Raw genomic sequence first — 27,194 nt, 5'->3', positions numbered from 1 at the left:
AGTCACCTGCACACACAGATATCCCCCTAAAATAGCTAAAACTAAAAACAAACTAAAAACTACTTCCAAAAACATTCAGCTTTGATATTAATGAGTTTATGGGGTTCATTGAGAACATGGTTGTTGTTCAATAATAAAATTATTCCTCAAAAATACAACTTGCCTAATAATTCTGCACTCCCTGTAATGGCAGTAATGATTTCCAATTGTTGTAACTTGCCTCATTCTCCTCATACCATCAACCAAACAAACCAACCTGACACTCTAAATAAGCTACAAAATTTTCCTGCTCCCCCTTTGACATCACTGCAACCGCTTTCCTCCACCACCACAACCAGCCATCTGTAGGCTGCTGGAGGATATTTACTCTTACATAAAATAAATTTGTATGGAGTGACTATCCTGGTTTATGACCAAATTCCTGTCAAAGCAATAACCATACCATCAAGCTTGTACTGTGTTTTAAGTGCAAACTCTCAAACAATCGCACACTAACATGCATGCACACTTTGAATCAGTATTTCCAGGATACTGTTGAGGATTGTGATAGCTTAAAAAAGTGTTCTTAATGATTTTTGCATTCTGCCTTTGTTGGCCCAGTAAGGGCGAATTGGCATACAAAAATCAAAAGGAGAGAGGTGCACAAGGTCCCTGTTTGGACTCAAACTATGAATGTTAAACTCATGTGGCATGGGCTGGAGCCATTTGGCTACTTGGTGGGGGGCTTAAATAAACTGCTTTAGTGATCTGTGCAATGTAATTTCAGGGTAGAGGAGAGCAGGGATCTTCTGCTATTCTTCAGGACCTTAAGAACTTTTTCAGACAGATGTGATGACCGAAGCAGAACTTTCCAACAATTCCAAGTAAGTGAAAACACACATGCACCAAAATGGACGGTCCGGCAAACTCGCCCTCACAAACCTAACAAATTTAACCACCTGATCTGTACGTCGTGAGCTAAGAGTAGCTAATCAGACCCATACATATTGCCAGTAGGCATCCTCCTCTGCTTTTGAGCAGGCTAAGTAGGCCATTGTAGTCGGTAATAAATACAGAGAGATCATGTAGACATCTAGTGGTATTGTGAAGAAGTGCACATAGATTATCTAGTTAAAGAGCGGTTTGGTTAAATGTGAGAGAAATTTAATGGAGACATATGTCTTAAGGTTAAACTTGGTGAATGTACAAAGAATGGCTATGTGGATACCTAGGTGAATCGATATAGGTGGAAAAATGTTCCTGTTGATGATTCATCATTATGGGTCATCCTTTTTATTCTATGTGAGTTGTCTTTTTTTCTGTTATCTGATTTTCAGAGAATATTTTTTATAAAGTGAAAATAGTGAAAATACAACACCTCCAAAAAGTGACACTGCAGAGATAGACAATTGAAGAGGAATGAAAAGCGTAGAATACCATGGGTTAATGCTGTAGGTGTGAAGTGGTGCGAGCATGATAATATGAGATATTAGGGTGGGACTTTGTTGAAGAGGTAGCAATGAAATATCAAATAGTACATCAAGCTGCACAAGCAATGTGGAACCTATTCTCCTGTTTACTTGGAGAATGCAAAGTTCTGCCAAGTTGGCTGAGCTGAAGGAGGATTAACCCACATTTTCCATACTGGTCTATGTGTTCCAAACTCTTATTTTGCTTTACTTGCATTTTTTCAGGTCTTGTATGGAAAAACAAATTTCCCGCCATAACTGTTTTGCTGTTATGTATTCCATGCTTTTATGACACACACAGACAAAACATGTACTTGGAGGAATAAACATATAAAAATACAGAAGCAGAGGAGCTGACATACATCTCTGCACAAGAATCCTAAAGTTTTTTCTGGATAGCATTAACAAGGCAGTTTCTGTCGTACACAACAACAGGTATAATTAGCAACATACAATTTCAGTGCTAACTGGGTTTTCGGTATTGTGGATAGGTAGTTGGAAATTTCTCCACACATGCATAAACCAATACCCACATGCTGAGTTCAGCAATTTTTGTTTTGCTGTTTGTGTTTATTGTGCTAGTGGTTTGAAGTAAAAATCGACTTCTGTCTTTCCAGTACTTTATTATGACCAAGAACTTACTATCATTAGCTGGAGCATGCACACTTGTCTAATGTACAAGCTGTTACTTGCCTCGAACACAACATTGTTACTTACCCCTGGTGTTTTCTTCATCCACAGTTCTTTGTATTTGTAGTCAACTCGCTGTGAACACTGATTGACGTTGATGGTTGTGCCATCATTGCAGCTGTCACAAAAGGACTATTATCAGTATCTTCTACTATTCACTTTACTATTGTAATAAATGTGTAATGACACATAGTAGCTGTCAGCAGCTTGAAAACACCGTTAGAGTGGGCAAAATACATATTTAACATGGTTGTGAATTTTCTAAGTAAATATAGAAATATATTCCTTATGTATTCTTTTGACATGAAATTCTCACCAAAAAAATGAAACGTGTTTGTCCCTTTTAGCAGTGATATCAACAAGTAAAAACTCAAGTTCCAAACCAAAACCACTTTATATACGACACCTCTAAAACCCCTTACATAACATCATTCATGTTGTTGTAATATATAATTTATATATTGAAAACGATATTATTTTTCAAAATTAACTGGCATTTCTACAGTAAATTTCTAGTATAACTAACCACCTAAAGTGCTTTTAAGTGAAGCTTACTCTAATATTGATTTCAAACACATTATATTAAAAAAAGTTGAACTTTATTAGAATATCTTCAAACATAGCCATGTAACATATTCCTGTACACCACTATCTTATTCACATCAGTAATAATCTCTAAATTAATTTTAATTAATGGTAGGGAAGAGTTGGGAACAAACGTAAGACACTATAGAAGCAAGAGGAGTAACTTTCACATTACTATAATTCATAGATACATTGTTCCCCAGTTCATTTCTGCTGGAGTCTATAAATTAAGAAAACAAAGGTAAGTCACAAAATACTTAAGTCTAATGGAATAATGAAAAGTGCAATTAATCCACACAATAGCAGAACAAAACACACTTTTCACTTAGTTAACGTATTTACACAATATTCTTGTATTTCAAGAAATGTAGTTTTTAATCAGCAAAGAAAAAATATATATCTTAAAGCTACATACAGTTAACGTAAAGAGGAATGTTAACAATGATCACAGATTTGTGGCCAGTTAGGATATTGTTGTTGTTGTTGTTGTTGTTGTTGGGTTTTTTTTTTTTTTTTTTTTTTTGGACATGTGACAATGTTCTATTGAAGATATAGATCTACTTGATATAGATCAGCATGCAGATATCAAGTATTCCTTTTGTATAACTAAAATTACTTCAATCCTGCTTCTTCCCTCCTGTTGTCAGGACTCTAAAATGTCAAGTAATGACTTTCTTAAAGACAAGTAAAGATAGGAACAGCTCACTAGAAAACAGATGGATCGAAACAGGGTTGCATGAAGAGTCAGTTTGTGATAAATATGGATCTTCCCATACAGGAACGTGCCAGAGTCCTAGATTAAACATACAGACCAGACAGCATGAATTATGTCAGTTATCAGCACAAGAATGTTTCGATTTGGCTTTACTAAAAATGTCTAAATATACTTTTTGTACCACAATTTTCATTCAGCTGTGACAATTTAATTGTGAAGAAACTGAATGTGAAACTTTAAAAATAAAACATTATTATAATCACTAATGCATCAATTAAACTGCACTTCAGTCATATATTGAGTGCCCTTTACTCAGAGGTAAATCTGAAAAATCTGCCTTGGGTCCATTCATTTAGATCTATTGTTTTTGATGTAGTATTTTGTTGCTAATTTTAGGTAAAACTTCGAAATGTCAGATTTTGCGTTAAAAGTCAGTTGTTTAGATGAGCAAAAACAGCAAAAATGAAGATGCTTACAGTAAATAACTTGAAATATAAATACATTTTCTTACTGCTCACAATTAGATACAGTCTACTAACAATGTGAAGACATTGGGCTGCAAGAAAGCCTCTTCGTTTGTGACAGCAGGTGTTTCTGTTGTTTCAAGGTCACAAGTAGTTTTGTTTGTTTTGGGATTTTTTTTGTTGTTGTTAAGATTGGTTCATCCATGTAGTAAATCAGCAGGTCAAAATGAAACAACAACTTGGACTGTCAGTGTAGAACTGTTAAAACTGCTGCACTCATTTATAGGATTATAGTAGTTGTAGTAGCATTTTATTACCTGTGAAAAGGGTGCTTTAAGGCTACCAGGAAAGTCCTTGTGGGATTTAAGCCTTAGAAATTGCAACAATCTAACAAATACTGCCACTTCAATGGTTATGCGTGTGCAGGTGTAAAATGTTTCAGTGCACCAAGGGTAATACACCACATTACAGTTATTTTAAAGACATAAGGGATTAAGCCAAGTATACATGACAGCCGGCTTTGACTCTGTTATTTTGATTACAGGTAGAAACACTAATTTTAAATGTGGTTAGACAAACTGGTTGTTTGAAGCATATTGAGATTAATTACACTGATGAAATTTCCTTTACTGCCCACCAGTCAGTAAAAGGCCTTTAGGTGAGTTAATGTACACCTTCAGTCCAGTCAGAGGTTTGATTTTGACCTGATACATGCTGATTGTAGGTTTGCCGAAGTAAAAACGTTGACATCTGTGGGACCAGCTCCACAAATCCAAAATACCATGGTGTCTCCCAGCTCTTTGTTGTGGGAAAACTTCCATCAGCAACAAAGGGAGTATAGTTAAATTTCAGTCTCCTCAACGGTACTTTCCAACAGGCAGTACTTTCATACAGGTGAAGTTGTCGGGGTATTTTGACAGCACCACTGGGTTGCCATCAAGGCGGACCTCATTAAGACTTGGTCGTAGGTAATAGGTGTCATTGGACCTGCAGAAGGTGTCCACATTGACCTCAGTGATGTTGTTGTTCTGGAAGAAAATAAAATAATATTGGTAGAGTCTTTTTTTACACCTCACTTTTAATAAAAATTACAGGTTTTAAATTTAATCTAGAAAAGGGTTGTACCAACGGATATGGATCTTGGAGATCAACAATGGGTAGAGTGATTCCCAAAAGTAACTAATAAAGTCATGCTGTACTTTAATTTTGGCATTCTTACATATGACCAGTACTTGCAACAGAGATCAGTCTGGATGTGAATGTAGGGGTGACCACATTGATCTGTCATCATCTCAGAATGAGAGAAAACAGAAGGAGGGCATTCTAGTCTGACTTTAAATTTGTGTCTAATATAACTGGGGTTGCAGAGACTAGTTCATTCCAAAGCTTTTGAGTCACCGAGTGTGTGTGGATGAAAGGCAAATAAGCTCTTTTTACACATATTAAAAAACATAAAGGCTGATATTCATGTACTTAATGGTCACAAGTTATGACAGGCAACAAAGCTCTCCTGCTGAAATAGCACACATTCAGTCTTTTCATGATGGTAGACAGGGAATTAACTGTCTCTAAGCAAACCCATGCTCAGTTGTAGGCATGGACACAAACAGCTGCAGACGCCACAGACAGTCTTTCCTTTCATAGCTCTTTGAAATTTACACACATGCATAGCAAGTGCATTGTGTGCATCTTGGCAGATGTTCCTGAGTGGGCACGAAAAATTGGTTGGCATGCATCTGCATGGAGCCTCGTGCATACTAGCAAATGCTGGAACTGCACCATTCCTTTAATCCATTTGGCAGTAGTGCTGTTGCATTTGGGCCACACAGTATGCGTTTCTACTGTGGAACTCAGTACAGTAGGCCCCTATGGAGAAGTTTATCAAACCCTACTCTAGAACACAAGTTGTGTACCAATTTGATGATGTCACTGGTGACCAAAATCAATGTATTTTTATATACAATGTTAATAAAACATGGAAACCTGAAGATGTAAGATCCGAACACTCTCTGGGATGTATGGAACAGCCTCCAGCATGTTGTCGGACAGGTACAGGTTAACCAGCTTGGTGAGTTTCTGTTGGAAACAAAAAAAGATTTGGAGAAAGAAAGTTGGACTGCCAAGACACATCAACTTTAGTAGTTAGTTGTACTAACACTGTGTTGAATTGATGGTGTACTGTATATAAAGATAATACCTTGTCATAATTCTCTGGTAACATTTTGAGAAATTCAAGCATTGATATTCATCTCACCTGGAAAGTATAGTATCTTGGAGCATTTATACAATTAGGTGGTTAACAAGATTATTTACCCTTTCAGGAGCATGTAAAATATTTGCGATCACTGCTAAGGACAGTTGACATGGCTCATTGTCAGTTTGTATGTTTTAGTAAAACTTTTTAGATTTTTTATCTCCAAATCAGTCACCAGAGTTGGTTGTTTGTTGGTAGAGGTCATGATGTACCTTGAAAGCATTAGCCTTCACTCCTTTGGTTTTGAGTTTGTTGTAGTTGGCATTGAAAGATGTGAGTTTGGCAGGGAGTGCAGGAAGTTTGACCAGCTGATTCTCAGCCAGAGACAATTCCTCCAGGAGGGTTAGCTTGGAGAAGGCTCCATCTTCAATCTCGGAGATCAAATTCCCTGTCAAGTCGATCCTCTTTAAAGTCACTGTTGATAGGTGAGGGTTTAAAAAAAAAAAGAAACAAAGAAGTTGTGCTACTTTCATCAATTACAGAAAAGTGAACATGCAGTTGATACATATGACTAAAAGCTAAGTCATACAGTACAAATAATGACTTATCATGTCCCTTGGTTAGTATAGATAATAGTTGACTGTTTACAATGAAGAAGATATCTGTGCTGCAAAGGGCAAGATATGCAAACTCTGACTTACAAGGTTGAAATTTTTGCACTAGATTAATAATTTTTCCTACTGGTGGGTGATGGGATCTTTTAAATCTCCTCTCCCAGGACCCCCAAAATTTCAAATCCTACTCTTATCAACAAAATCTTCATCCTTTGTCTTAACCATTTGTCCAAGTATGGGCACTGGAGTATGTCTCAGGAGATGGCAAGAGGCAGGGTACACCCTGGGCAGTTGATCACAGGGGCAATACATAGAGACAGACTACCATAAATTTACACTAGGACTATTAGATTAACAGATGTTTACCCCATGGAGGTCAGACATTTAAATATCTGACTGTTGTGACACAAACAACGTAAAGAATTATTAAGAACAAGCAATTATAACTTAAGAAGTATGTCTTTGGCTTGTGGGGGAAACCAGAGCACTCAAATGAAACCCATACAAGCACAGAAAATACAGTGCCCCAGCACTTAACATAATATCCTGTTGTGAATCTGTGTCCAACAACTGACTACGTCCCATTAAAAAACAATTTTTTTTTATTTATTTATTTATTTATTTATTTTAAATTGCTGAATGTTAAGCAGAAACTTGAGTTTTGAACAGATGGATTAATCAACAAACTCTGGAGTAACCATGTTAAGACTTACCAATTTGAGCAAAGTCTTTGTTTTTGATCTTTCTTATTTTGTTGAAGCGTGCATACAGATAGGCTGTTTCTTTAGGTAGTGTGGGAATGGAGGTCATGTCTGGACTGACCTCCTCACAGTACACCGAGCCAGTCAGACACACACACAGCAGACAGGTGGGAAGGTCTGCAACACAAAGGCATCCATAAAAACCAAGGCGCCTTCAAAGTCCATATAGCCTTACTACATTTAAGCCATAAGTAATTGCTTTTTTTGCAACTAAGTGATCAATTTTAATGGTATTGTTTTTACCTAAGACAAAAAACGTCCAAACCTTTTCAGTTTCAGAACCCAAACAATTCTGTCAAACCATATATTTCTTACTTGTGTAGTCTATAATGTCTTAATTTCTTTTTTCTACTTTAACCAGTAACTCTGTTTATGAGGCAAGGTAGTAAATTCTTCCTTGCTGTGTTCAAAACACAGCACTGATCTATCTATCTATCTATCTATCTATCTATCTATCTATCTATCTATCTATCTATCTATCTATCTATCTATCTATCTATCTATCTATCTATCTATCTATCTATCTATCTCTCTATCTATCTATCTCTTCTCTCCCTCTCTTCCTCTCTCTCTCTCTCTTCTCTCTATCTCTCTCTATCTCTCTATCTCTCTCTCTCTAATATATACATATATAAGAGAGAGAGAGTGCGTGATGGGATCTTTTAAATCTCCTCTCCCAGGACCCCCAAAATTTCAAATCCTACTCTTATCAACAAAATCTTCATCCTTTGTCTTAACCATTTGTCCAAGTATGGGCACTGGAGTATGTCTCAGGAGATGGCAAGAGGCAGGGTACACCCTGGGCAGTTGATCACAGGGGCAATACATAGAGACAGACTACCATAAATTTACACTAGGACTATTAGATTAACAGATGTTTACCCCATGGAGGTCAGACATTTAAATATCTGACTGTTGTGACACAAACAACGTAAAGAATTATTAAGAACAAGCAATTATAACTTAAGAAGTATGTCTTTGGCTTGTGGGGGAAACCAGAGCACTCAAATGAAACCCATACAAGCACAGAAAATACAGTGCCCCAGCACTCTCTCTCTCTCTCTTACACACACACACATATATATATATATATATGAGAGAGAGAGAGAGATAATATCTTTTTTTTGTATCTTCAGTTCCAAGGTATAGGCCTTTATTTAACCTTTATTTTTAAATGTACATTACAAATAAGTTTATCTGGGCTATACAGTTTCCATCAGTAGTCTTTAGTAGTACAAGTAGTAGTAGTATTTAGCGTAGTTTATTGTAGTCACTAAACTCTCTTTTCAATGTCAGTCCTTGGTAAACACAAGTAAGCAGCAATAATCTGTTAAGGCATTTAGTTTTATATTTAGTTTAGTTTTGTTTTCCCACAAGTGTAAATATGAAGCAGTGTCAGAAATTTAGGATATTCATCTCACAATGTGAGTGGTGTTTAAATTTTGTTCCAGGTGTCCTTTCAGGTTAGATGGACAACTTTGAACTTCTCTTACTATGCACAATAGGACTGCTGTTTTGGAGCCAAGGCCAAAGATACTGTTTTAATTCTTTCGTGTTCTTTCACATTCCAAAATCTCACAGTGTATACCCAACTTAATATGTATTAAACCCTTACAAAAACCTAAGCTGTCTGAGATACTCAAAGGATTTATTGTTATGGACACTATGAATTGCATCAAGATATTGTTATCCACCTCAGCATTATGGAGTTCCTTGCCAGCATGTGCTCGTGATTTCAAACAACCAAAGGCGAAAGCTTGAATGTTAACCCAGACAAAAGGACCTTGATCTGGTTCATACTCTTGGTGTAGTTCGTAATCTTGGTCCAAGGAATGTTCATTGTTCGTCGACTTTAACAATACTATGAAGGTCTAAGAAAGATCAAATCTGAGATGCATTTTCTTGTGTGTGACATTAGGTGCAGGTAGAGTAGGTCTTTCTCTTACCAGCGGCATCTGCTTCCGCTGTAATTGGGTTGTCATCAGGTTCATCAGCAGGAGGCAGCGCCCTCTGCAGGAGAAAACATGGCCTGTTCATATAACGGCCAGATCATTGGCTAGAGCAAAACATCAACACTGCTAGGGTTAGGTCAGTTTGGAAAAATGCTTAAATATTACAGTATATCAAATTTGAGGTAGGAACCAAATAAATGTTATACAACACTGTAAAAGTATATGCATTGCCTTGTGCTTGGCTCAACTTGCAGCAGCTAGCTATAAGAAATTCATGAGCCTGAGCTTTTCATCAGCTGTTAGTTATACAGGGTTGCTGTGTACTTAGCTTTGACATAATGAGACTGTAAACATTACAGCTGCCTGTTTTGGTAGGTTCATATTGCAAAAAGTGCAAGTAAGAAGATGAACCAGTATGTCTAGTTTCATTTACAGCTCTTTGAGGGTTTAGTAACACTGCAACACTGTAGATCAAGAAACCAGAAGCCAGAATTTTTCAACTCAGGCCAGTTATCATGGTCTACAGCAGGGGTGTCAAACTCAAATACACAGTGGGCCAAAACTCAAAACTGGAACAAAGTCGCGGGCTAACGTTAATATTTATTGAAATATATTTATTCCTCCAGATATAAGAATGAATCTTTTCTTATGGACTCAAACACGTTTTGCTGAAAAACTGAATATGGAACAAGCAAAGCTTAATACTAAACAATATATATATTAGCTGTATAATACCAGTAGGCCAGCTCTAATAGTAATTTGGTTTGGCTTCGCGGGCCAAATGTAATTAGGCTGCGGGCCAAATTTGGCCCGCGGGCCAGAGTTTGACACCTATGGTCTACAGTCTCCAGGTGGGTTTCAGCAGGAATCCGTGTTGGGAATTGTGTGACTGGCGAGATCAGTACACTATTGGATGTTTGTCTCTATTGTGCGATGGATTAGCCAGATTTTTTTGTAGCTTTGCTTTGACCCGAGTTGCAACATATTCTCCGTCAGTATGCCAATACAGCATTCCTTTTCTAAAATGAATGAAGATGCTGCAATTTGTGACACAGTAGCCAACCTCCAAGTGGATACTGGCTGAGAACTTGAGGAAATTGTTTCTTTCTTTTTTTTTTCTTTTTTTTTTTACTACAGTGGTTAGCAGTATCGCTTTACAGCGAGACAGTTCAACACCATAGTTAGCTGAGGCCAACAGGAATGTGGATTTTGTGTTCTCCTTGTGCCTTTGTAGGTCTCCTTCAGGTAATCTGGCTACTCTCAGTCCAGACATTTACATGTAAGGTTAAATGGGGTAAACTACCTGTGGATGTAAGACACATGAAGTGCTTAGAATAAAGCGCTGTATGCGTATATGGGTAAATGTAAGTTGTAGTGTAGAGAACTTTGAGCTGTATTAGGGCTGAACGATATATCGCATTTGCGATAATATCGCGACATGATCAAGTGCAATTTTCTAACCGCAAAGGCTGCGATTATACTCTGGACATGTCCAAATTCATGGGCTGCATCCTCCTGAGGCCGCATTTGTAGACCGATTACGTCACAGCGACGCGCCGAAGGCTGTCCAAATTACTACCATATCCCAGAATTCATAGCGCGGCCCAGCCAAACTCCAGTTTCCAGCAATGGCGGCCGCTACTAAGTTTTAAAATTACTCATACTAATCTTTCTGGGTCACAAAATAAACTTTTAACATATTTTCAGGCGAGAAAGTAGTTGTGTAAACATCAAATATCTGCTCGGTTTATCAAGATATCCCATATTTGCAAAAGTGCTTCGACGTTTTCAGAGGCGTCTGCTACCCACCAGCTCGACAGCTAGCCGGGAGCTCAAGGGTTACTGATGCGGCCGAGAACGGCACAACTCCCGGCACATCATTTTCAGATCACCGCGGAGTTTCGCTGCTCGGGTTAAACGTAATATATAAGTCACTTAGACAACCTAAAAATGTTATTGTTGGGCTTTTTTCAGTGTTTTGTTTGTTCGTGAGTAAATCGGTTTGGCTGAGATTAAAGTTATTAGATTAGATAAAATAAAACTTTATTAATCCCCCGGGTGGGTTCCTCCTTGGTTTTCACACAGCTGACTAAACGTCAAACAGAAAACTGATTAAACAGAAGTATGAGACAGTCGAGAATTTACACCAGTGTCTGGTTATATTTTAGATAGCAAGAAGCAGACGGCCGAGTTTATTAAACTCCACCGAGACAGCGGTGACGCTAATCAGAACTAGTCAGAAGGCTAGACCGTCCAATTTCACGCCTTTAAGTTTTAAAGGCGTGTTTGTGTGTGTGTTTATACAATTGCTATTATGTTTGCACTTTATGTGTAATGTTACTGACTGCAGAGATCAGTAAGATGTGTGTATTTTTTATTTATTAGTTTTATTTATTTAATATTATTTTTTAATTGAATGACTGTCTAGTAGTTCACAGATGTCGAAAAACTGAGTGTGGTAAAGCCACTGATTTTTTTTTATGTATATTTCTGCAATCTGCACATTGTACTGACTTTCATTTTAATGTTTACACCAGGGTTCCTTGTCAGCACTTTATGCTCAGATGTTTGTAAGCTAAAAATAAACTATTGTGTATGTTCAAATATACTGTTGTGATTGAAGAAGTTAAATAAAAATGTCAGTCATCAATTCATGCATCACCTCATGTCATCATAACAGAGGTCTGTCTTCCAGGAAAGAACAGTTTAAAATTAATGTAATATAGTATTGGCCATACTATATGATGTATTGCTTGTCTTTGTTTAATAATACAGAAGACAAAGACCTTAAAAAATAATCGCATATCGCATCGCAATCGCAATATTGGGGCAAAAAATCGCAATTAGATTATTTTCCATAATCGTTCAGCCCTAGCTGTCAGTAAGACAAGAAAAAAGCTATAGTAATTCCAGTCTGTTTGTGGGAATGTGGGGAATTTATTGTCCGAAGTTGCTGGCTCTGATGTATGATACTGTTCATATATGGTCAGAACTTGTCTTCTGAAGTACTCCCAGTGACTGAGATAGTGACCAACCAGGGTTTGTGAACTGAAACCTGGGTAATATTGTAGTGCTGCAACTTGAAAACTAAAGAGAATTAGGTAGGTGGGTTTTGTGCATTCTTAAGGGCATTTCATGGTGCATGGAAACCACATATTGGACAAATCCCATGATAGAAAAAATTATGTGAGGTTTTCAAAATGAAGAAACTCCTCTTTTTGGATTTTTGGAGATTTTCTATGTGAGCATGCTTATACTAAGAACACGACCGAAGATGGAGAACTATACAGTACCTATAAAGCACAAAACTCGAATTTAAGTTATATGGACCCATATGGCTACGCAGATGCTCCCCGGGCGCTGCATTGGTGGCTGCCCACTGCTTCACTGGGTGAATGGGTTAAATGCAGAGGAACTATTTCCCTACGGGGACTAACATGCACACTTTACACTTTACACTTTACACTTTACAGATGAAGAAACGATATGTTAGTTTTTAGCGTTAAAAAAAGTCTAGGTATGTTTTGAGATTTGAGGCAGTGGACCTACCCTAATTTAACATAAACATAAAAGGCAATTGGAAAACCACAAATCTGGAATAATTCAAAAGGTCTTTGGCCATTTGCTGTGTGATTGTTTGAAAGTGTCTTATAAGGTGATGGAACAAAGCAATATGCTGCTGGAGGTTACTGCAAAGAAAAAAATATGCTAGCTTTCTTCATCTAGTTGTACAACAAAAGAACTTGTGACATGGCTGACCGTTTTTAGTTTGAGTTATATTTCAGTCTTCTAGCTGAGTGAAGACGAAGGCGCCTCAAAAAAGCATGTTTGCAAACATTAAGCATTAGAGAAGGAAACTAGAATACTGGTACATAACTCATAAACAAATAGCATCATTATTGAATAACCTTGAGCAAAATACAGGCTCCGTTGCTACTGCTGAGTCCCTAAACCAACTGACCTGGTCTCGAGCCAGTTGAAAGAAAGAAGAAGAGCTTTGCACATTGTGGATTAAAAAGTTAACATGATAACCTTTTGGTAAATAGCTAATTGTAGCAGCACCAATAGGTATAAGGTCTGTCACTGAAAAATGAAAAGCAGCTGGTATTCAAACTGAAGTTATGGTTCCATAGCTGTATTGTGTTGTCACACTCCACATTTGTCTCACTCTCTCTCTCCCTGTGGATTGTTTGTGGGTTTTTCTCTTCCTTCAAGTGTTTTCTGAAGGAGAAATCAGACCAGATTTTGGTTTTATTCCATCCAAATATTTCTTAAGGGGGTTAGTGCGGTTAGAACAGGGTTAGTGTGGTCGACCCAGGGTTGTGTTTTGGTAAGACTCCACAGAAATGGGTTGTGTATGTGTGTTGGAGCTGTGAGCTTAATGGATTATCTGTTAGAAGAGGAGGACAGTGAAATGAAGTGCTAACAGATGCTGCCAATACCAAGTAGCAGAAAGTGGATTATCAACTAAACCATGAAGTGGATTAATTATTGCTTGTGTAATGTAGTAGAATTAATTGATTTTGAATGTGCCCAGCTATTAAGCAAACCTTCTTTCTCCCTCTTTGTAAAGCATTGTTCAAATTGCTTTTTCATTTTTCCAACCTGCTCTCAATAAAGTTTTCTGGTTTTGTCTGGTTTCACTGCAGTCTTGAAACTATGCCTCTTATTCATTAAGAATAAGAATATTATCCTTGTGCCTTTGATTTACCTCAATATGCACGCCTGGTCATTATTGGAATTATTTATCTTTGGTGTGTCAAAATAACCACCTTTTGTCATTATTTAACACTGTGACAAATGTAAAAAATGATCTTCTAAGTTAATGCTGTCAAAACAAACTCTTTAATATCTTGATTAAAAAAAATGACAAAACTTTAACAAATTAAAAAAGGCTAGAAAAATAAAAGAAAACACCAAAAGTAGTAGATATAATCCCATAAATCCATCCCAAAGAAATAATAATACAAATAATAAAGTTCTCACCCTAGCCCTCCTTGATTTTAAATAGTCACTGAAGTATCCATTCAGTTGACTGCCAGCTAGAGATCCTGGTATCAGCTGTGAGTCGTGGTCGAAAGTCCTGGCTGAGGCTGCCACCAGCCATGGCACCAGCATACAGGTGAAAAAGAGCGTCTTCATGCTGTCCAAAACAGTGTGATGCAGACACACCAGCTCGCCTTAAAGTCTGAGTTTGGGTCAGCAGCTGCTTTTTGCCACAAGCCCCTGGTTGAATGTGTCAAATGACTCTATTTAAAGGCTGAACCAGTAGCTTTCAGCAGACTCTTAAAGCAGAGTTTATAGAGCGCAGCACTTAACCCTTTCCTGACCACCCACCATCCATCTGCTGAGAGACAGACTTGGACACAGACAGGATGTACAGTGAGAAGCGCACACACCAAAATGAGGCACATATGGAAAATGATGAGAAAGAATAAAGTGTCCATTTTTCTCCTAAATGTCCCTAAGTGTGTACAGGAAAAAAATATGCAGAGAAAGCAGAAAAACCGAAAGTTGACAACCAAAGTGTGAGTGTTTTTTGTCAGAAGGAATGTCTGTGGTCTCTGCCCAGCCACTCTGTAATGACTTATAATAACCAACCTATCTTTCATTAGGCTGGATCAGTGTTTTTCTTCTTCTCCTACTATGTTATTCTCTTAGCCGTTGGTCAGACAATTCATTTAACAGCCATCAAGTAAGCACTTCTTATAGGCTGGGATTTACCAATATTCGTGTTTTCTTTCTGGACAGCTCTCTCAGTAACTAATGTTTCAGGCTGGAACTGCTTTTAGTTAGTCATATCATCATTTTAAAATTATTAACAAAAAATGATCTGCTCTCTGCTGATATGAAGCCATAACAATCATCTACGCAGTTGTATAGATAGAACTTACTTTTTTAATTAATGATGATTGGGGGCTGCAGAGGGACGTAACAGTCTTCTTTAAGATTCACATTAAATTTTTGGAAGAATGCTGCTTGATTCAAGCAGCCATTGCAAGTGATAGTCATGGCACTCAGTCTGGAATTAAAATCTGTGGCAGATTATGATGATGATGATGATGATGATGATGATGATGGGAAACCGTCAATTGTGGAAAAAAAGATTTTTAAAGCCTTATTAAGTCAGCAAATTATAAGTGGCTTTTGGCAGATTTGACTGATAATTCTATACATGCAGTCCTTATGTCTCCATGACCACTGAAATTAAAGGTAATTTATGTCATTCTTTAAATTAACTACCAAAATGAGTGCCCAGAGACTTGCTTCTCAAAGGACTTTAAGCATCTGCTGAGTGTTTTTTGTATTTAATTTTTTCCCCCTCTAGCAATATTGTATAATACCTAAAAGCAAATATTGGTTTACTTAAGGACTGTCTTGTCAGATCCCGTTAAGGATGTCCTGTGGGCACCTTACCCACTTTTAATCTTGTATAAGTTAGGGTGTAATGATTATTCAAAATTCATGGTTCGCTTTATGCCCTAGTTGGGCCACAATTTTGGCTTTTGATGTTTCGGTCACTGTTTAAAACTTAAACTGTAATACTTATAGTGAAACCATATGACATTTGTGTGTGACATTTCCACATGTGACATTTCCAGTTGCCTGAAGCTACTGTAGAGGCTCATAGTCTAACATGTTACTGATACACTTTATGATGATTTTTTTTTTTTACCTTCATTTGTTATCCTGTTTGTGAAATTACGGGAGTAATATCTGAGAAGCAATTCTTTACTTTGGATATGATGTAGCATAAACAGCTGTGCACAGACTATGTCTTCATCTCCCTTGAAGTCATTGTGCGTTTTTCATAGACTTGACTTATTGTAGAATCATTCAAGATGGTAAGCATACTAGCCTTTGATGTTATTTTATTAAGTTTTAAAGCAGTGCAAGTGTTAAAAAAGTGTTCTGTCAGAACCACTGTCCTACTGTTGCTGACCAAAGGCGCTTTATCAGTTAAACTGAGGACTCGTGACTGGGTGAGCCTGGGCCCAGGACATTCCCTCCAGCAGGAGCATTTGGTTTCTTTATTTCTTCCTTCCTGATGTTGGGGTGTCTTGAATGAAAATGTTGTTCAAATGTTCAAATGCTTCTCTTCTTTGAACGTTTTAGTTTGAGTCCTGCTTTCTGATGTATAAGCTTTGTGTTGGGACTTCTCATTTATATAGTTTTTGGTTGCATTTAGGTCTTAAGTTCTTGGGTACATATGTTCAAAAGTGGTGTGGGAGGACACTAGATATTATTTGTATAAAAAATTATAATATTTTTATGGTGCCTAAATGGCATAGAGGCATTTAGAGGTATTTCATTCAACAATTGAAATCACAGGCTGACTGACCAGTAGATTAAACAGACTGTTATAGCAAGGAATCATTTGTATCAAAGGTAAAGTAAAACTTCTGGTCTTGCAAGCAGTTTCCTGTAAAGACAGTCCAATACAAACCTTACCATGCAACTGTAAACAATAAAATGCTTGCAATTGATGATTAAATTTCTTGTATTTTTGCCTTAAAACCCAGTATGATTTGTATAAGTTAACTGCAGTCCATCCAAATGCATGTAATAGGTAAGCTTAGGTATGACATCAGATTTGATGTATTTGGATATTAGCTGTTGGATGGTTAATAGAGTAACATCATAGCAGCAGTCACATTTTACTTGGTCGCAAGACCATTACAACAGCTGACTTTGAACCTCTCTCACTGTTATCGATATGTTTCCCTTACATTGGTCATGTTGACATAAGAACAGCCTAATGTCACACAGAGTTCAGTTTTAGCCCTCTTGAAGACCGTATTCAGAGCAGTCTGTTGCCTGACATAACTGGGGGGGAGGGTGTGAACCATGTTTAAGGCCAAAGCACTTTGCTGTAAGACAATAAATTGACACAGGTTTAGAGTTGGTGCCTCAAGTTAAGGAGTTCAAGTATGCAAATTAATTATTTATCATTTAAAATTTTTGCCAAGCAGTAAAACTTAAGGCAAAATGTGAATGTGTTCTTGTTTTCTGGTTGATGAGAGAAAAGTGGGCACAGCAAATGCTAACATAAAACAAGGATCTATGCACTCAGCATACTGGTCATATCTCAGCTGTTCATCATTTTAATCAATACACCTCTTTATTTTAGCATCGGTCGGACTTCCACAGGCTTGTGTTTTAAAAGTGTAATAAAGTACTTAATTGGCAATAAGACATCAATAAATAACAGCTAATATGGTAAACATGAAAAATGTCACAAATAAATTAAAAGCAGAATTGCTGGGAAATGAAGAAAAAAGGAAAAACCTATGGGAGTATTTTCCAAAGCAGAAAGGCCAAGAGATTCTTAGTAATAAAACCAGAGAGACTCTCAGGCTATTTAACAGCTGTTGAGGTCCAGCTGTTCTTGTCAGAGAAATCACAGAAATGTTGGACTTGTCCAGAGCAGTTCTTAAGAAATTTACTTTGTGTGTGTCTGTGTGTTTTTCATAAAAAAAATATTGAAATTAAAATGCTCTATAAAAGGCAGTACTTCTCTATAAACAAGTAAAGCTGAAGAGAAATGACTGAAGTGTAAGAGGAAAATGGTTAAATAGGAAACATGTGACCATCTCAGCCTTCGTAGAGAAAAAAGAAGGGGGCCCAGATATAAACATCCAAGGAACATGAGCCCAGACTGTTACAGGTGTGTTAGCAATTATGAACACCTTTAAACTTTTATGACTCTGGGAAGAGGGCCAGCAACTAGAGAATGTTTTTACTGTCACTAATTTTCTATACCACAGTTGGGCTGTCAGGGTGTTTCACTGGTATTTCACTCCACAACAAAGGAAGTCACTGGGGAAAGCCACCCACAATAACACACTAAACGCACATTATTCCCGCCGTGTTGGGAATGTTTCTGTCACGCTCAATCTGTTTGTGAACATGAATAAACCTTTTTAAAGCCATTGAATTCTTGTGTACCACTGCAGAAACACGAACACAGAAAATAATTCCTGTGTTGATTGACCTGGTGGATGACTAAATGAAAGCGAAAGGGTTGTAAACTCAGCCTTGAGAGTTGGACAAGAGAGAAAGATTTTATTCTTTTAACTAGCAACACCATTTTTTTGAGACTGTACTGGACTTGGTCTAAGTGTCCGAAATCAAATTTAACAACAGTCACCCAGTCATGTTCTGTGCACGCTAAAGACGCCCAGTGGGGTTTTCTTGTAAACAGCAAAAGATGTTTACATCCAACATTTCTCAGAACATGTGGGGTGTATCTTCTGAGGTTTACCTAACATATTGAAAACATTTACTTCCTCATAAAACTCTGGGAAAGCTAATTTTTTAAATGGTTTGCATCGTTCACGTATGCAGCTAAATTCCCTATACTTTTGCTTACTCTTCTGAAAGCTCTCTCCATTTTTGTTCTGTCTCTATAAAACAGCTGAATTTGAATCAATTCAAATTCAAGCCAATATGTTCTGTGATCTGCTGCCATGGTTATTAGGATGGTAAATAGTTTTCCAGCTGAGATCAAAATCTTCTAAATGCAACCACAAATATGCCTATTTGATACCTTTTTAGATCGCCGTGCAACCTTTAATTATAACAGTAGTAGTATATTAAGGCATTCTTGAACGCTGAAATGAATGGCACTGTTGCTAGGTGCATCTCTTTGTTAAATGGTAGTTGGAGCAGGATGAGTATTATGCTGCATACAATCCAGTACAGACCATACAAATTTTTTTTTTTCTGTTTTAATAATTTATTAATTTGTATAATTCACATAACAATTTAATAGTCATCAAAAGTGTTTTGTTGGAAGCATATTGACAAAAATGTTAACTTTTATCATTTTTCCAGCTATATATTGTCCCTGTCTCCCCCCCCCCCCCCCCCCTTTTTTTTTTTTTTTTTTAAATCATTTTTCCAGCTCTATCCCCCCGTTTCAGGCTGCTGTCTTCTGCCAGCTGTGGTCAATGTGACGGTGAGCTGAGTTTTAGGGTGACAGGTATAAGTGAGCGATAAGTAATGGCAGGCTGAGGCCAACCCAGTCAAAACAATACGCATAAGTAAATGTACTCTACACACAGACACCCATTTCACTGAAGAGTATCTTTCGACACGGTGGACCACCTGGCTAGGCATTATGTAGCCTTGGTCTGCATGGGTCTGGCTGACTATTGACATGGTGTATTAACCCACCACTAAGATCCATGTGCTGTGGTAGTGACATAGCCACCTGCTAGGTCTGGGCTGCCGCCAGCAACTGGAAAACTGACAGTCAGGCTTTTTATTTTAGCTCTGAGACTTCTTACGTAACAAATGTTGCATGTTTTGCAAGTTAATAATTAACACAAATATACTACTTGAGTTTTCTAATTAGGCTTCTTGTCAAACTAAATAAAGATGAATCAAACTAACGTTCAGAAAATTCTCAGCCCACTCTACATCTCTACAGAGCATTTTACCTTTATATACTATATAGTTGTGATTTTACACATTTACTGATGGTTCATTCAGCTAGTGATATTAATAATTAATCAGAACAGTGTCTGAGATATGCATGAGTCTGTATGAGCTTATAGCATCACAACATTCCTTATGTTACATCAAAATAATCCCAAAGAAGTTATATAGATTTACTATTTAGGAATACAAGATCAGCACTTCTGTCTTACCAGCCTTTAGTTGTACTGTGAATGTGCTACTTGTTGGTTGGAAGTAAGATTTTCTATAAAAACAGGAAGACTAGTGCTCATGCCTCAGAAGACAAACTCAAAAAATAAATGTGTATAAAATATTGATCACGATAGTACACATGTACTGGTCACAAACAGTCAATTAACATGCTCTAATGATGATTAGATATCAGGCCAAGATAGTATACAGTATAATGTCTGAGCATAAATTTCCAGGACTTTGTCCATAAATATTTATGCTCTCTCTCCCCCTTCAAGAGCATCTTCTAGTACAATTTTCGCCCTCTTACAGAACAGCTGCTATATTCAGATAGCTTTACTTTGCCTTATGAGATTAAACTTAAACTTGTGTAAAGAGCATTATCTGCTGCTAAAATGACCAACTGCTAGGTGTACTGGCTACAACCCAAAGACTAAAAAGGTATTTTCAGTTTAACTTGAAAGTGCTATATCGGTCAGTTGAGTGATGAGACAAAGGCTGCCATTTTAATTATTTTTCTTGTACTTTGACTGTGAATTTGTCCCAAAATGTAGAACTGTCATCATGGAGTCCTGAGTTATCTTAGAGAGAAGATTTATTGGAAACGACCTGAATTCTGATGCAATAAATCATGTGCTGCCATATTTAAATTTTAGTTCCCCCAACCTGGATAGATGGATGGAAGGACTGACCAATTTACTGACGCTTCAAGATATTGCTAATACTTCATATTTTTCTATGAAGGATGGTCAGTTTTGATTTTCTCACTCGTATATTTGATTGTGTAGTGCAGGGGTCAGCAACCCTGGGCACGCGTGCCACAGCTGGCACATGAAGGGTTAACTGATGGCACGACCATAGCTGGACTGGCCATTGGGCATACCGGTGATGGTGATTTTTCGTTTTCATGGGCCAATGTTTTTGTTGTTATTGTTTTTGTAATGTATAAACAATGAAAGGTGGTGGATTGTCCAGATGCTGGCCGTTGTGTAAAAAATTGGTGGTGGCTGTGGCGGAGCTTTCACAGAGGCCAGCAGGTGGATGAGGGAAAGGGGAGGCAGGAGGAGGAGCGACCCGAGGCGGCCACCGGTCCGAGTGTCAGGTGAACTTCAGGTAAGAAGTTATGACCTTCAGTTTAGTTTAAGTGGAGTTTATTTTCGATGTGCTGACTTTTTACAATCAGTTAAAACAACTCGTACTGCGTTCTAGCTAGCATGACAGAGTTTCTATACAGCCAACGGCTGGGCGGGTGCTATAATGTTACTGATAGTGAACTTTATTTCATTCATAAGGTTAGTTAGTAGAGTTGCCGACCATCCGGTAAAAAATGGAATCGTCCCGTATTCAGAGAAAATATTACGCATTTCGTATTGAGCTGAAAAGGAACACAGTTTGTCCCGTACTTCAGCTAGAATGGAAAAAGACACAAAGCTGGACTTATTCTGCATCTTTACGCTGCACAGCTACCTCTTCTTCTCTCATTCTCTCCCCCTCCCTCTCTTGTTGCTACTTCAATCATGAAACTGATCAATGATCAGCTGATCGGCTTTTCTGACGCAAGTCCCGTCTCTCTTGTTTGTTTATCGCCCACTTTGCACCAGAAACAACAACAGCACGTTTAATCTTGATCAGCTGTTGTTAGAATTTATTTAATATTAATTTCTAGTATCAGCTGATGTTTGCTGGAGCCACAGCTGTAAGCTGCTGGCCATGATATAGGTTTGGATATGTGGTGAGAGGGAAACAGAGATGTCCGTACTGAATTATCAGAGCTGAACAGGTGATGAGGAAACAGGTTTACCTTTTAGATGACATGCATGAGTTGAAGGGAAGTCATATACTGTTTCTGAGAGACAAATAACACCAGGATCCTTTTTTATGTAGCTGACTTCTGGTAACTGTGCAAGGGCGGGTCTAGCAAAGTTTTGCCAGAGGGGCAGGTAGGGCATTAACAGGAAAAGGGGGGCACAAAGAAATACTTTTCTTTCTTATTCTCATTTAAAATGTTTTTCTTTTAATAAATAATTATGTTAATCTTACAACCAAATTTTATATATGTTGTAAAATGTATAGAAATCATACATATACCAACAAGACAGTGTACATCACTGTCACAACAGTGTTGGTTTTCTTTCAAAGGCTTTGGTCTCTAGTCAAAATGCCCTGGCTGATTTTTTTTTTTTTGTCCCAGTCCAGCCCTGGGCACGACACACAGTGAATTAATCAGAGAAGGTTCATTAAAAAAATAAATGGCCGGGCCAGCGGTGCACATTGCAAATTAGCTCGCATAGATACATTAGTTGTGCCGCGTCTTAATGACAGTATCTTAGCTAACAACCCCAACTACCAGATTCAGCTTGTAATTGGCTAAAAATCACTTAGCCTTCCAGTGAGAGGGACATTGCTAGCTGGCAGTTTTTTCAAGCGATGTTGAAATTTCCACATTCCGACACTTCAAATGCTTCAGGAGCTGTCTGCTCTGCGCAGCATCAGCACCACGGAAATACACGGATACATCCGTAGACTCGTTATTGAATTCACTATGCGTTTTCAGGACTTTCAGGTGTATGGACCAATGTTTTCTTTTCTGCTCAAACCGGAAAGCTTTAATGAGCGGCTGGATTTGTCTCGCATTAACTGGCTGGACACAGAGGACATCGAAATGCAGCTGATTGAACTGAAAAGCTAGACTCTGTGGGGGTCAGAGTTTGCAGAACTGCGAACGCAGCTGGAATCCATAGCTGTGCGTGTTCATGGAGCTTGCATTTTCACCAAATGGACATCAATACCTGACAAGTTTCAAGGTTCAAGGTTCTTTATTTGTCACATGCATAGTTATACAAGTATAACACACAGTGAAATGTAGCCTGACACGCTCCTCGACATGTGCAAAAATTGTGTGGGGGGGGGGGGGTGTGTGTGTGTGTGTGTGTGTGTGTGTGTATATATATGTATGTATATATATTATATATATATATATTATTATATGTATATATATATATATGTATATATATACATATAGTATATACACACGGTGATACAGGCGCTGCCTAGCCTTTTTGGTCTGGACCTGAATGTGGGCAGCCCATGTCAGGTCTGAGGAGATGTGGACACCAAGATACTTGAAGGACTGCACCCTCTCCACTGGAGCTCCATTGATGATAATGGGCTTGTAGTCTCTGTGCTGACTCCTTCTGAAGTCCACCACCAGCTCCTTGGTCTTGCCGACGTTCAGCTGGAGGTGGTTGTCCTGGCACCACGATGCCAGATTCTTCACTTCATCCATGTAGGCCGCCTCATCGTTGTTGGAGATGGCACCCAACACCACTGTGTCGTCAGCAAACTTCACAATGGTGTTGGAGCCATGGGTGGCCACACAGTCTGAAGTGTAGAGGGAGTAGAGCAGTGGCGAGAGGACACATCCCTGAGGTGCTCCTGTGTTGATGGTGATGCTGTTGGAGAAGCACCTGCCCACCCTCACCACCTGAGTTCTGCCAGTGAGGAAGTCCAACACCCATGCACACAGACGGCTGTTAAGTCCCAGATCCCTCAGCTTTGTGAACAGTCTGCAGGGCACTATTGTGTTAAACGCTGAACTGTAATCAACAAACAGCATTCGCACATAGTTACCCTGTTTCTTGTCCACATGGCTGAGAGTGGTGTGTAGGACGTGGGCGATGGCATCCTCTGTGGATCTGTTGGATCTGTAGGCGAACTGCAGCGGATCTGTGGTGTCTGGGATGGAGGAGGAGATGATGTTCTTCAGCAGCCTCTCAAACACCTTCATTACTACCGAGGTCAGTGCAACTGGCCGGTAATCGTTCAGGGATGAGGGTTTGCTGTTCTTGGGCACAGGGATGATGGTGGATCTTTTGAAGCATGTGGGGACCACAGACTTCGCCAGGGACTCGTTGAAGATGTAAGTGAACACACCTGCTAGCTGGTCAGCACAGCAGCGCAGCAGACGGCCGGTGATGCCGTCTGGCCCCGCCGCTTTCCTTGTGTTCACTCTCCTCAGTGCCGCTCGGACGTCATGCTCCGCGATGCTGGTCACCGGTCTCTCGCTGATGACGTCACTCGGTAGTCATGGGTGAGGAAGATGGCGTTGTGGTCAGACTTCCCAAAAGCCGGGTGTGAGACAGCTTTGTAGCCCTGCTTGTATGGCGTGTAGCAGTGATCCAAAATCGATCCCCTCTCGTTGGACACGAGACATGCTGGTAAAAGTTTGGCATGACTTGTCTGAGGTTCGCTTTGTTAAAGTCTCCTGCTACAATGAGGGCTGCGCCCGGGTCCTTGTTTTGAAGCGAGCTCAGCACATCATGTAATTCGGACAAAGCCATACCTGTGTCCGCTTGGGGTGGGATGTAGACCGCCGTGGCGATGACCGAGGTGAACTCACGGGGCAGATAGAAAGGGCGGCACTTAATGCTCAGGAACTCCAGATGTGGCGAGCAGCCGCTGGAGAGAGTAGAAATGCTCCTGGCATCACACCACTTTCTGTTTACCATGAAACACACTCCCCCACCTTTGGTTTTGTTTGACTCTGCCGTTCTGTCCGCGCGGAGCACAAAGAATGAATCCGACGGAGTTACGGCCTGGTCCGGCACGGTGGGGGTCAGCCATGTCTCCGTGAAGCACAGAATGTTGCAGTCCCTCATGTCACGTTGGAAGGTGACCCTTGCTCTTAGGTCGTCGAGCTTGTTCTCCATGGATTGTACATTGGCCAGTAGGATACTGGGCAGTGGTGCGCGATGCGCCTGCTGTCTCAGTCTGTTCCTAATACCAGCGCGTTTCCCCCGGCGCTTCTTTAACTGTCTTCAGAACATTGCAGAGGCCTTATTGACAGTATTTGGCTCTACATATCTGTGTGAGCAGATTTTCTCTCACACGAAGAGTGTCCTCAGGTAGCCGTCTGAATGCTGGACACTCGGAGACCTGTGTCTCTGAGTGGGAGACCAGAGAGCACATTAACATGTGTATCACTGTATTAACAAACATGCCATATTGGCCCAGATTATTTTTCTTATCATTGTTGTGAGGAGATCACAAATAGCATTTGCATTTTCTGTTGTACAGTTCATTTGCTGCTATGGAGTTTTTGTTTCAAAATAGCTGATAACTATTCGCTGATGGCTGCCAACATCTGCAAACAAATAAAATTCTATAAAGTTGTTCTATATAGTGTGTAACTGTTAATATAGAGCATTATTAAATTTATTGGTAATGCAGTCATATATGGCACATTGACTTTTTAAATTTTAGATGGCACTCATCATCAGAAATGTTGCCGACCCCTGGTGTAATGCAACACTCAAATATGTCCTTACAGTCAAAGACTGGCTTACACTGTGAAAAAGGTTGTTTCAGCCCACCCAAGTGTATAACCACATGTTAAACCATTTGTTGAAGCACTGTTTGTCATTCCTCTATTGTTTTGGGATGATGGAGATGTTGTTTTATGTAATCCTAGACTGATGCTGGCATCTGTTGAAAAATCCTTTTTAAGTTCCAATTGGCTCTGGGACTGTTTAAATGCCTCCTTGGTGTTATTAATTTATGGAGAAAAACTGAAACATCTAAAATATGTAAAACTTTTGCACAGTACTGTGTGCAGCCTGTGACTTCTGAAAGGAAGTTTCAGCTATCTACATGGATTCGTTTCAACTTACCAATTCAGTTTTTGAACGACTCAGCCATTATCTATAGTTTTCGGGCAGTCATATCCCATAAAAGTAAGTTGCATCTGTTCCAGAATCGTTCTTTTCTTTGACTATTTTACTAAGTGAAATGAAATTAGGTGTGTGTTACAGCGGTTTTATTCCATTTTTCCTATAATCTTTTGGAATTTAATCCATTGAAGAGAAGAAGTATACAGGAGAAGTATTCTGTCTTCATATTCACTGTTGAAATGAATTATTTTCCTTCTGCCTAGCCGTGGTTCATATGGTGAAAATTAGCTTTGGAATTTAGTCCCGGAGGATGACCTGATGGTTAAAACAGAACAACTGCAGCATCCAAAAGGAGACCACCACTTTGGTTTTTACAAACAACAGGTTAGTTTGTGATTTCTCCAATATTTTTATTTTTTCTGGTATTCAGGCATTAAATAGGAAGGCTGAACTCTTTGTTTGCATATTTTACTAGATTTTCTGCATATCAGATTGCAAATAAAATAAACAAGCAACTCGTTTTATATTTTACAGCTTATTACTTTAACATATTATTTTATGATCTGTGTCTTATTAATGTGTTAATAAGGATTGTAGAGATACTGTGCAAAAATGCATTCTGCACATTGCATGGTTCCCATTGTCAGGATCAGATGGGGAGCAGATGCTGTGGATGCACAGGGAGCGTGGCTAGGATTTAAATTTTGCTGTTTCACATACAACTTTGTCATGCTACATATGTTGTTCTCTGTAAAATGTCTGATAAATTGCTAAAAGGTTGAAACTTGTGTAGGTGTAGGAACCCCAGGCCTGGATGATTTCAATTACCTCTCAGTGAGTTTGATATGACAGTGATCCCATGCCAGAATGTTATCCTTGTTTGAGTTTGGAAGAAAATCCACATGCTGAGTTTAATGTGTACTCTTCACTGTTTAGTTTCATTATATTCTAAATCCAGCATATTCATTTGCCTTCTGGAAAATTAGACTTTTTATTTACCCATTTGTACTTCACCCATCTCATCTGGCTTGTTCTTGGCTATTTCGCCTCAGTCTCCATCAAAATCCATTGAATTCAGCTGTGAATTATGCAGGATCTTTGGTTCATGTCATGGTGTAGACATATCAAGAGCTGCTGTCTCATCTCAGCACAAGATTTTTGCTGTCAGCTTGCCCCCAAGCCAAATGCCTAAGGGGTACCAAAAAAGAAGGGTTTCAAGTAGGAAGACTGTCTGGCAAGGTGGCCTTTGTTAATGTTTATTTTTAAAGCAGATATAGAAAGAAGTGGTTAGTTTGTACTCCTATTAAGGTACTAACATAGTGAAATTTGGATTAAAACAAATGTAGGACTCAGAAATGAGTCAGCTGAACCTTCACCATGCAACAAAAAGAAATGGCAGTGAGACAAGACGTGTGTGTGTGTGTGTGTGTGTGTGTGTGTGTGTGT

The 27,194-nt window shown here is 38.8% G+C and overlaps 2 protein-coding genes across 2 annotated transcripts in view; one reads left to right on the top strand and one right to left on the bottom strand.

Annotated features, from left to right (window-relative positions):
* The window catches only part of LOC121814202 (centromere protein P), a 27,939-nt gene extending 24,985 nt beyond the window's left edge, over positions 1-2,954 (top strand). Inside the window, exon 6 of the mRNA XM_042218955.1 lies at positions 767-2,954. Within this exon, the coding sequence (XP_042074889.1) occupies positions 767-956 (190 nt within the window). The 3' untranslated portion in view covers positions 957-2,954. The remainder of the gene's footprint in view (positions 1-766) is intronic.
* Positions 2,955-3,218: 264 nt separating this feature from the next.
* ogna (osteoglycin, paralog a) lies at positions 3,219-14,747 on the bottom strand. Its single transcript, XM_014332237.2, has 6 exons — positions 14,410-14,747; positions 9,418-9,481; positions 7,424-7,588; positions 6,369-6,571; positions 5,886-5,978; positions 3,219-4,930 (listed from the first exon to the last, which is right to left on the bottom strand). The coding sequence occupies exons 1-6, from the start codon at positions 14,563-14,565 to the stop codon at positions 4,760-4,762; spliced, it is 852 nt and encodes a 283-aa protein (XP_014187723.1). The 5' UTR covers positions 14,566-14,747; the 3' UTR covers positions 3,219-4,759.
* Positions 14,748-27,194: the final 12,447 nt, after the last annotated feature.

The sequence above is a fragment of the Haplochromis burtoni genome, unplaced genomic scaffold, assembly GCF_018398535.1.
Source record: "Haplochromis burtoni strain Fernald_Lab_line unplaced genomic scaffold, NCSU_Asbu1 Contig_26, whole genome shotgun sequence".
NCBI lineage: Eukaryota > Metazoa > Chordata > Actinopteri > Cichliformes > Cichlidae > Haplochromis > Haplochromis burtoni.
The sequence above is the reverse complement of the archived record's forward strand: the minus strand, read 5'-3'. Positions and strand labels throughout refer to the sequence as shown.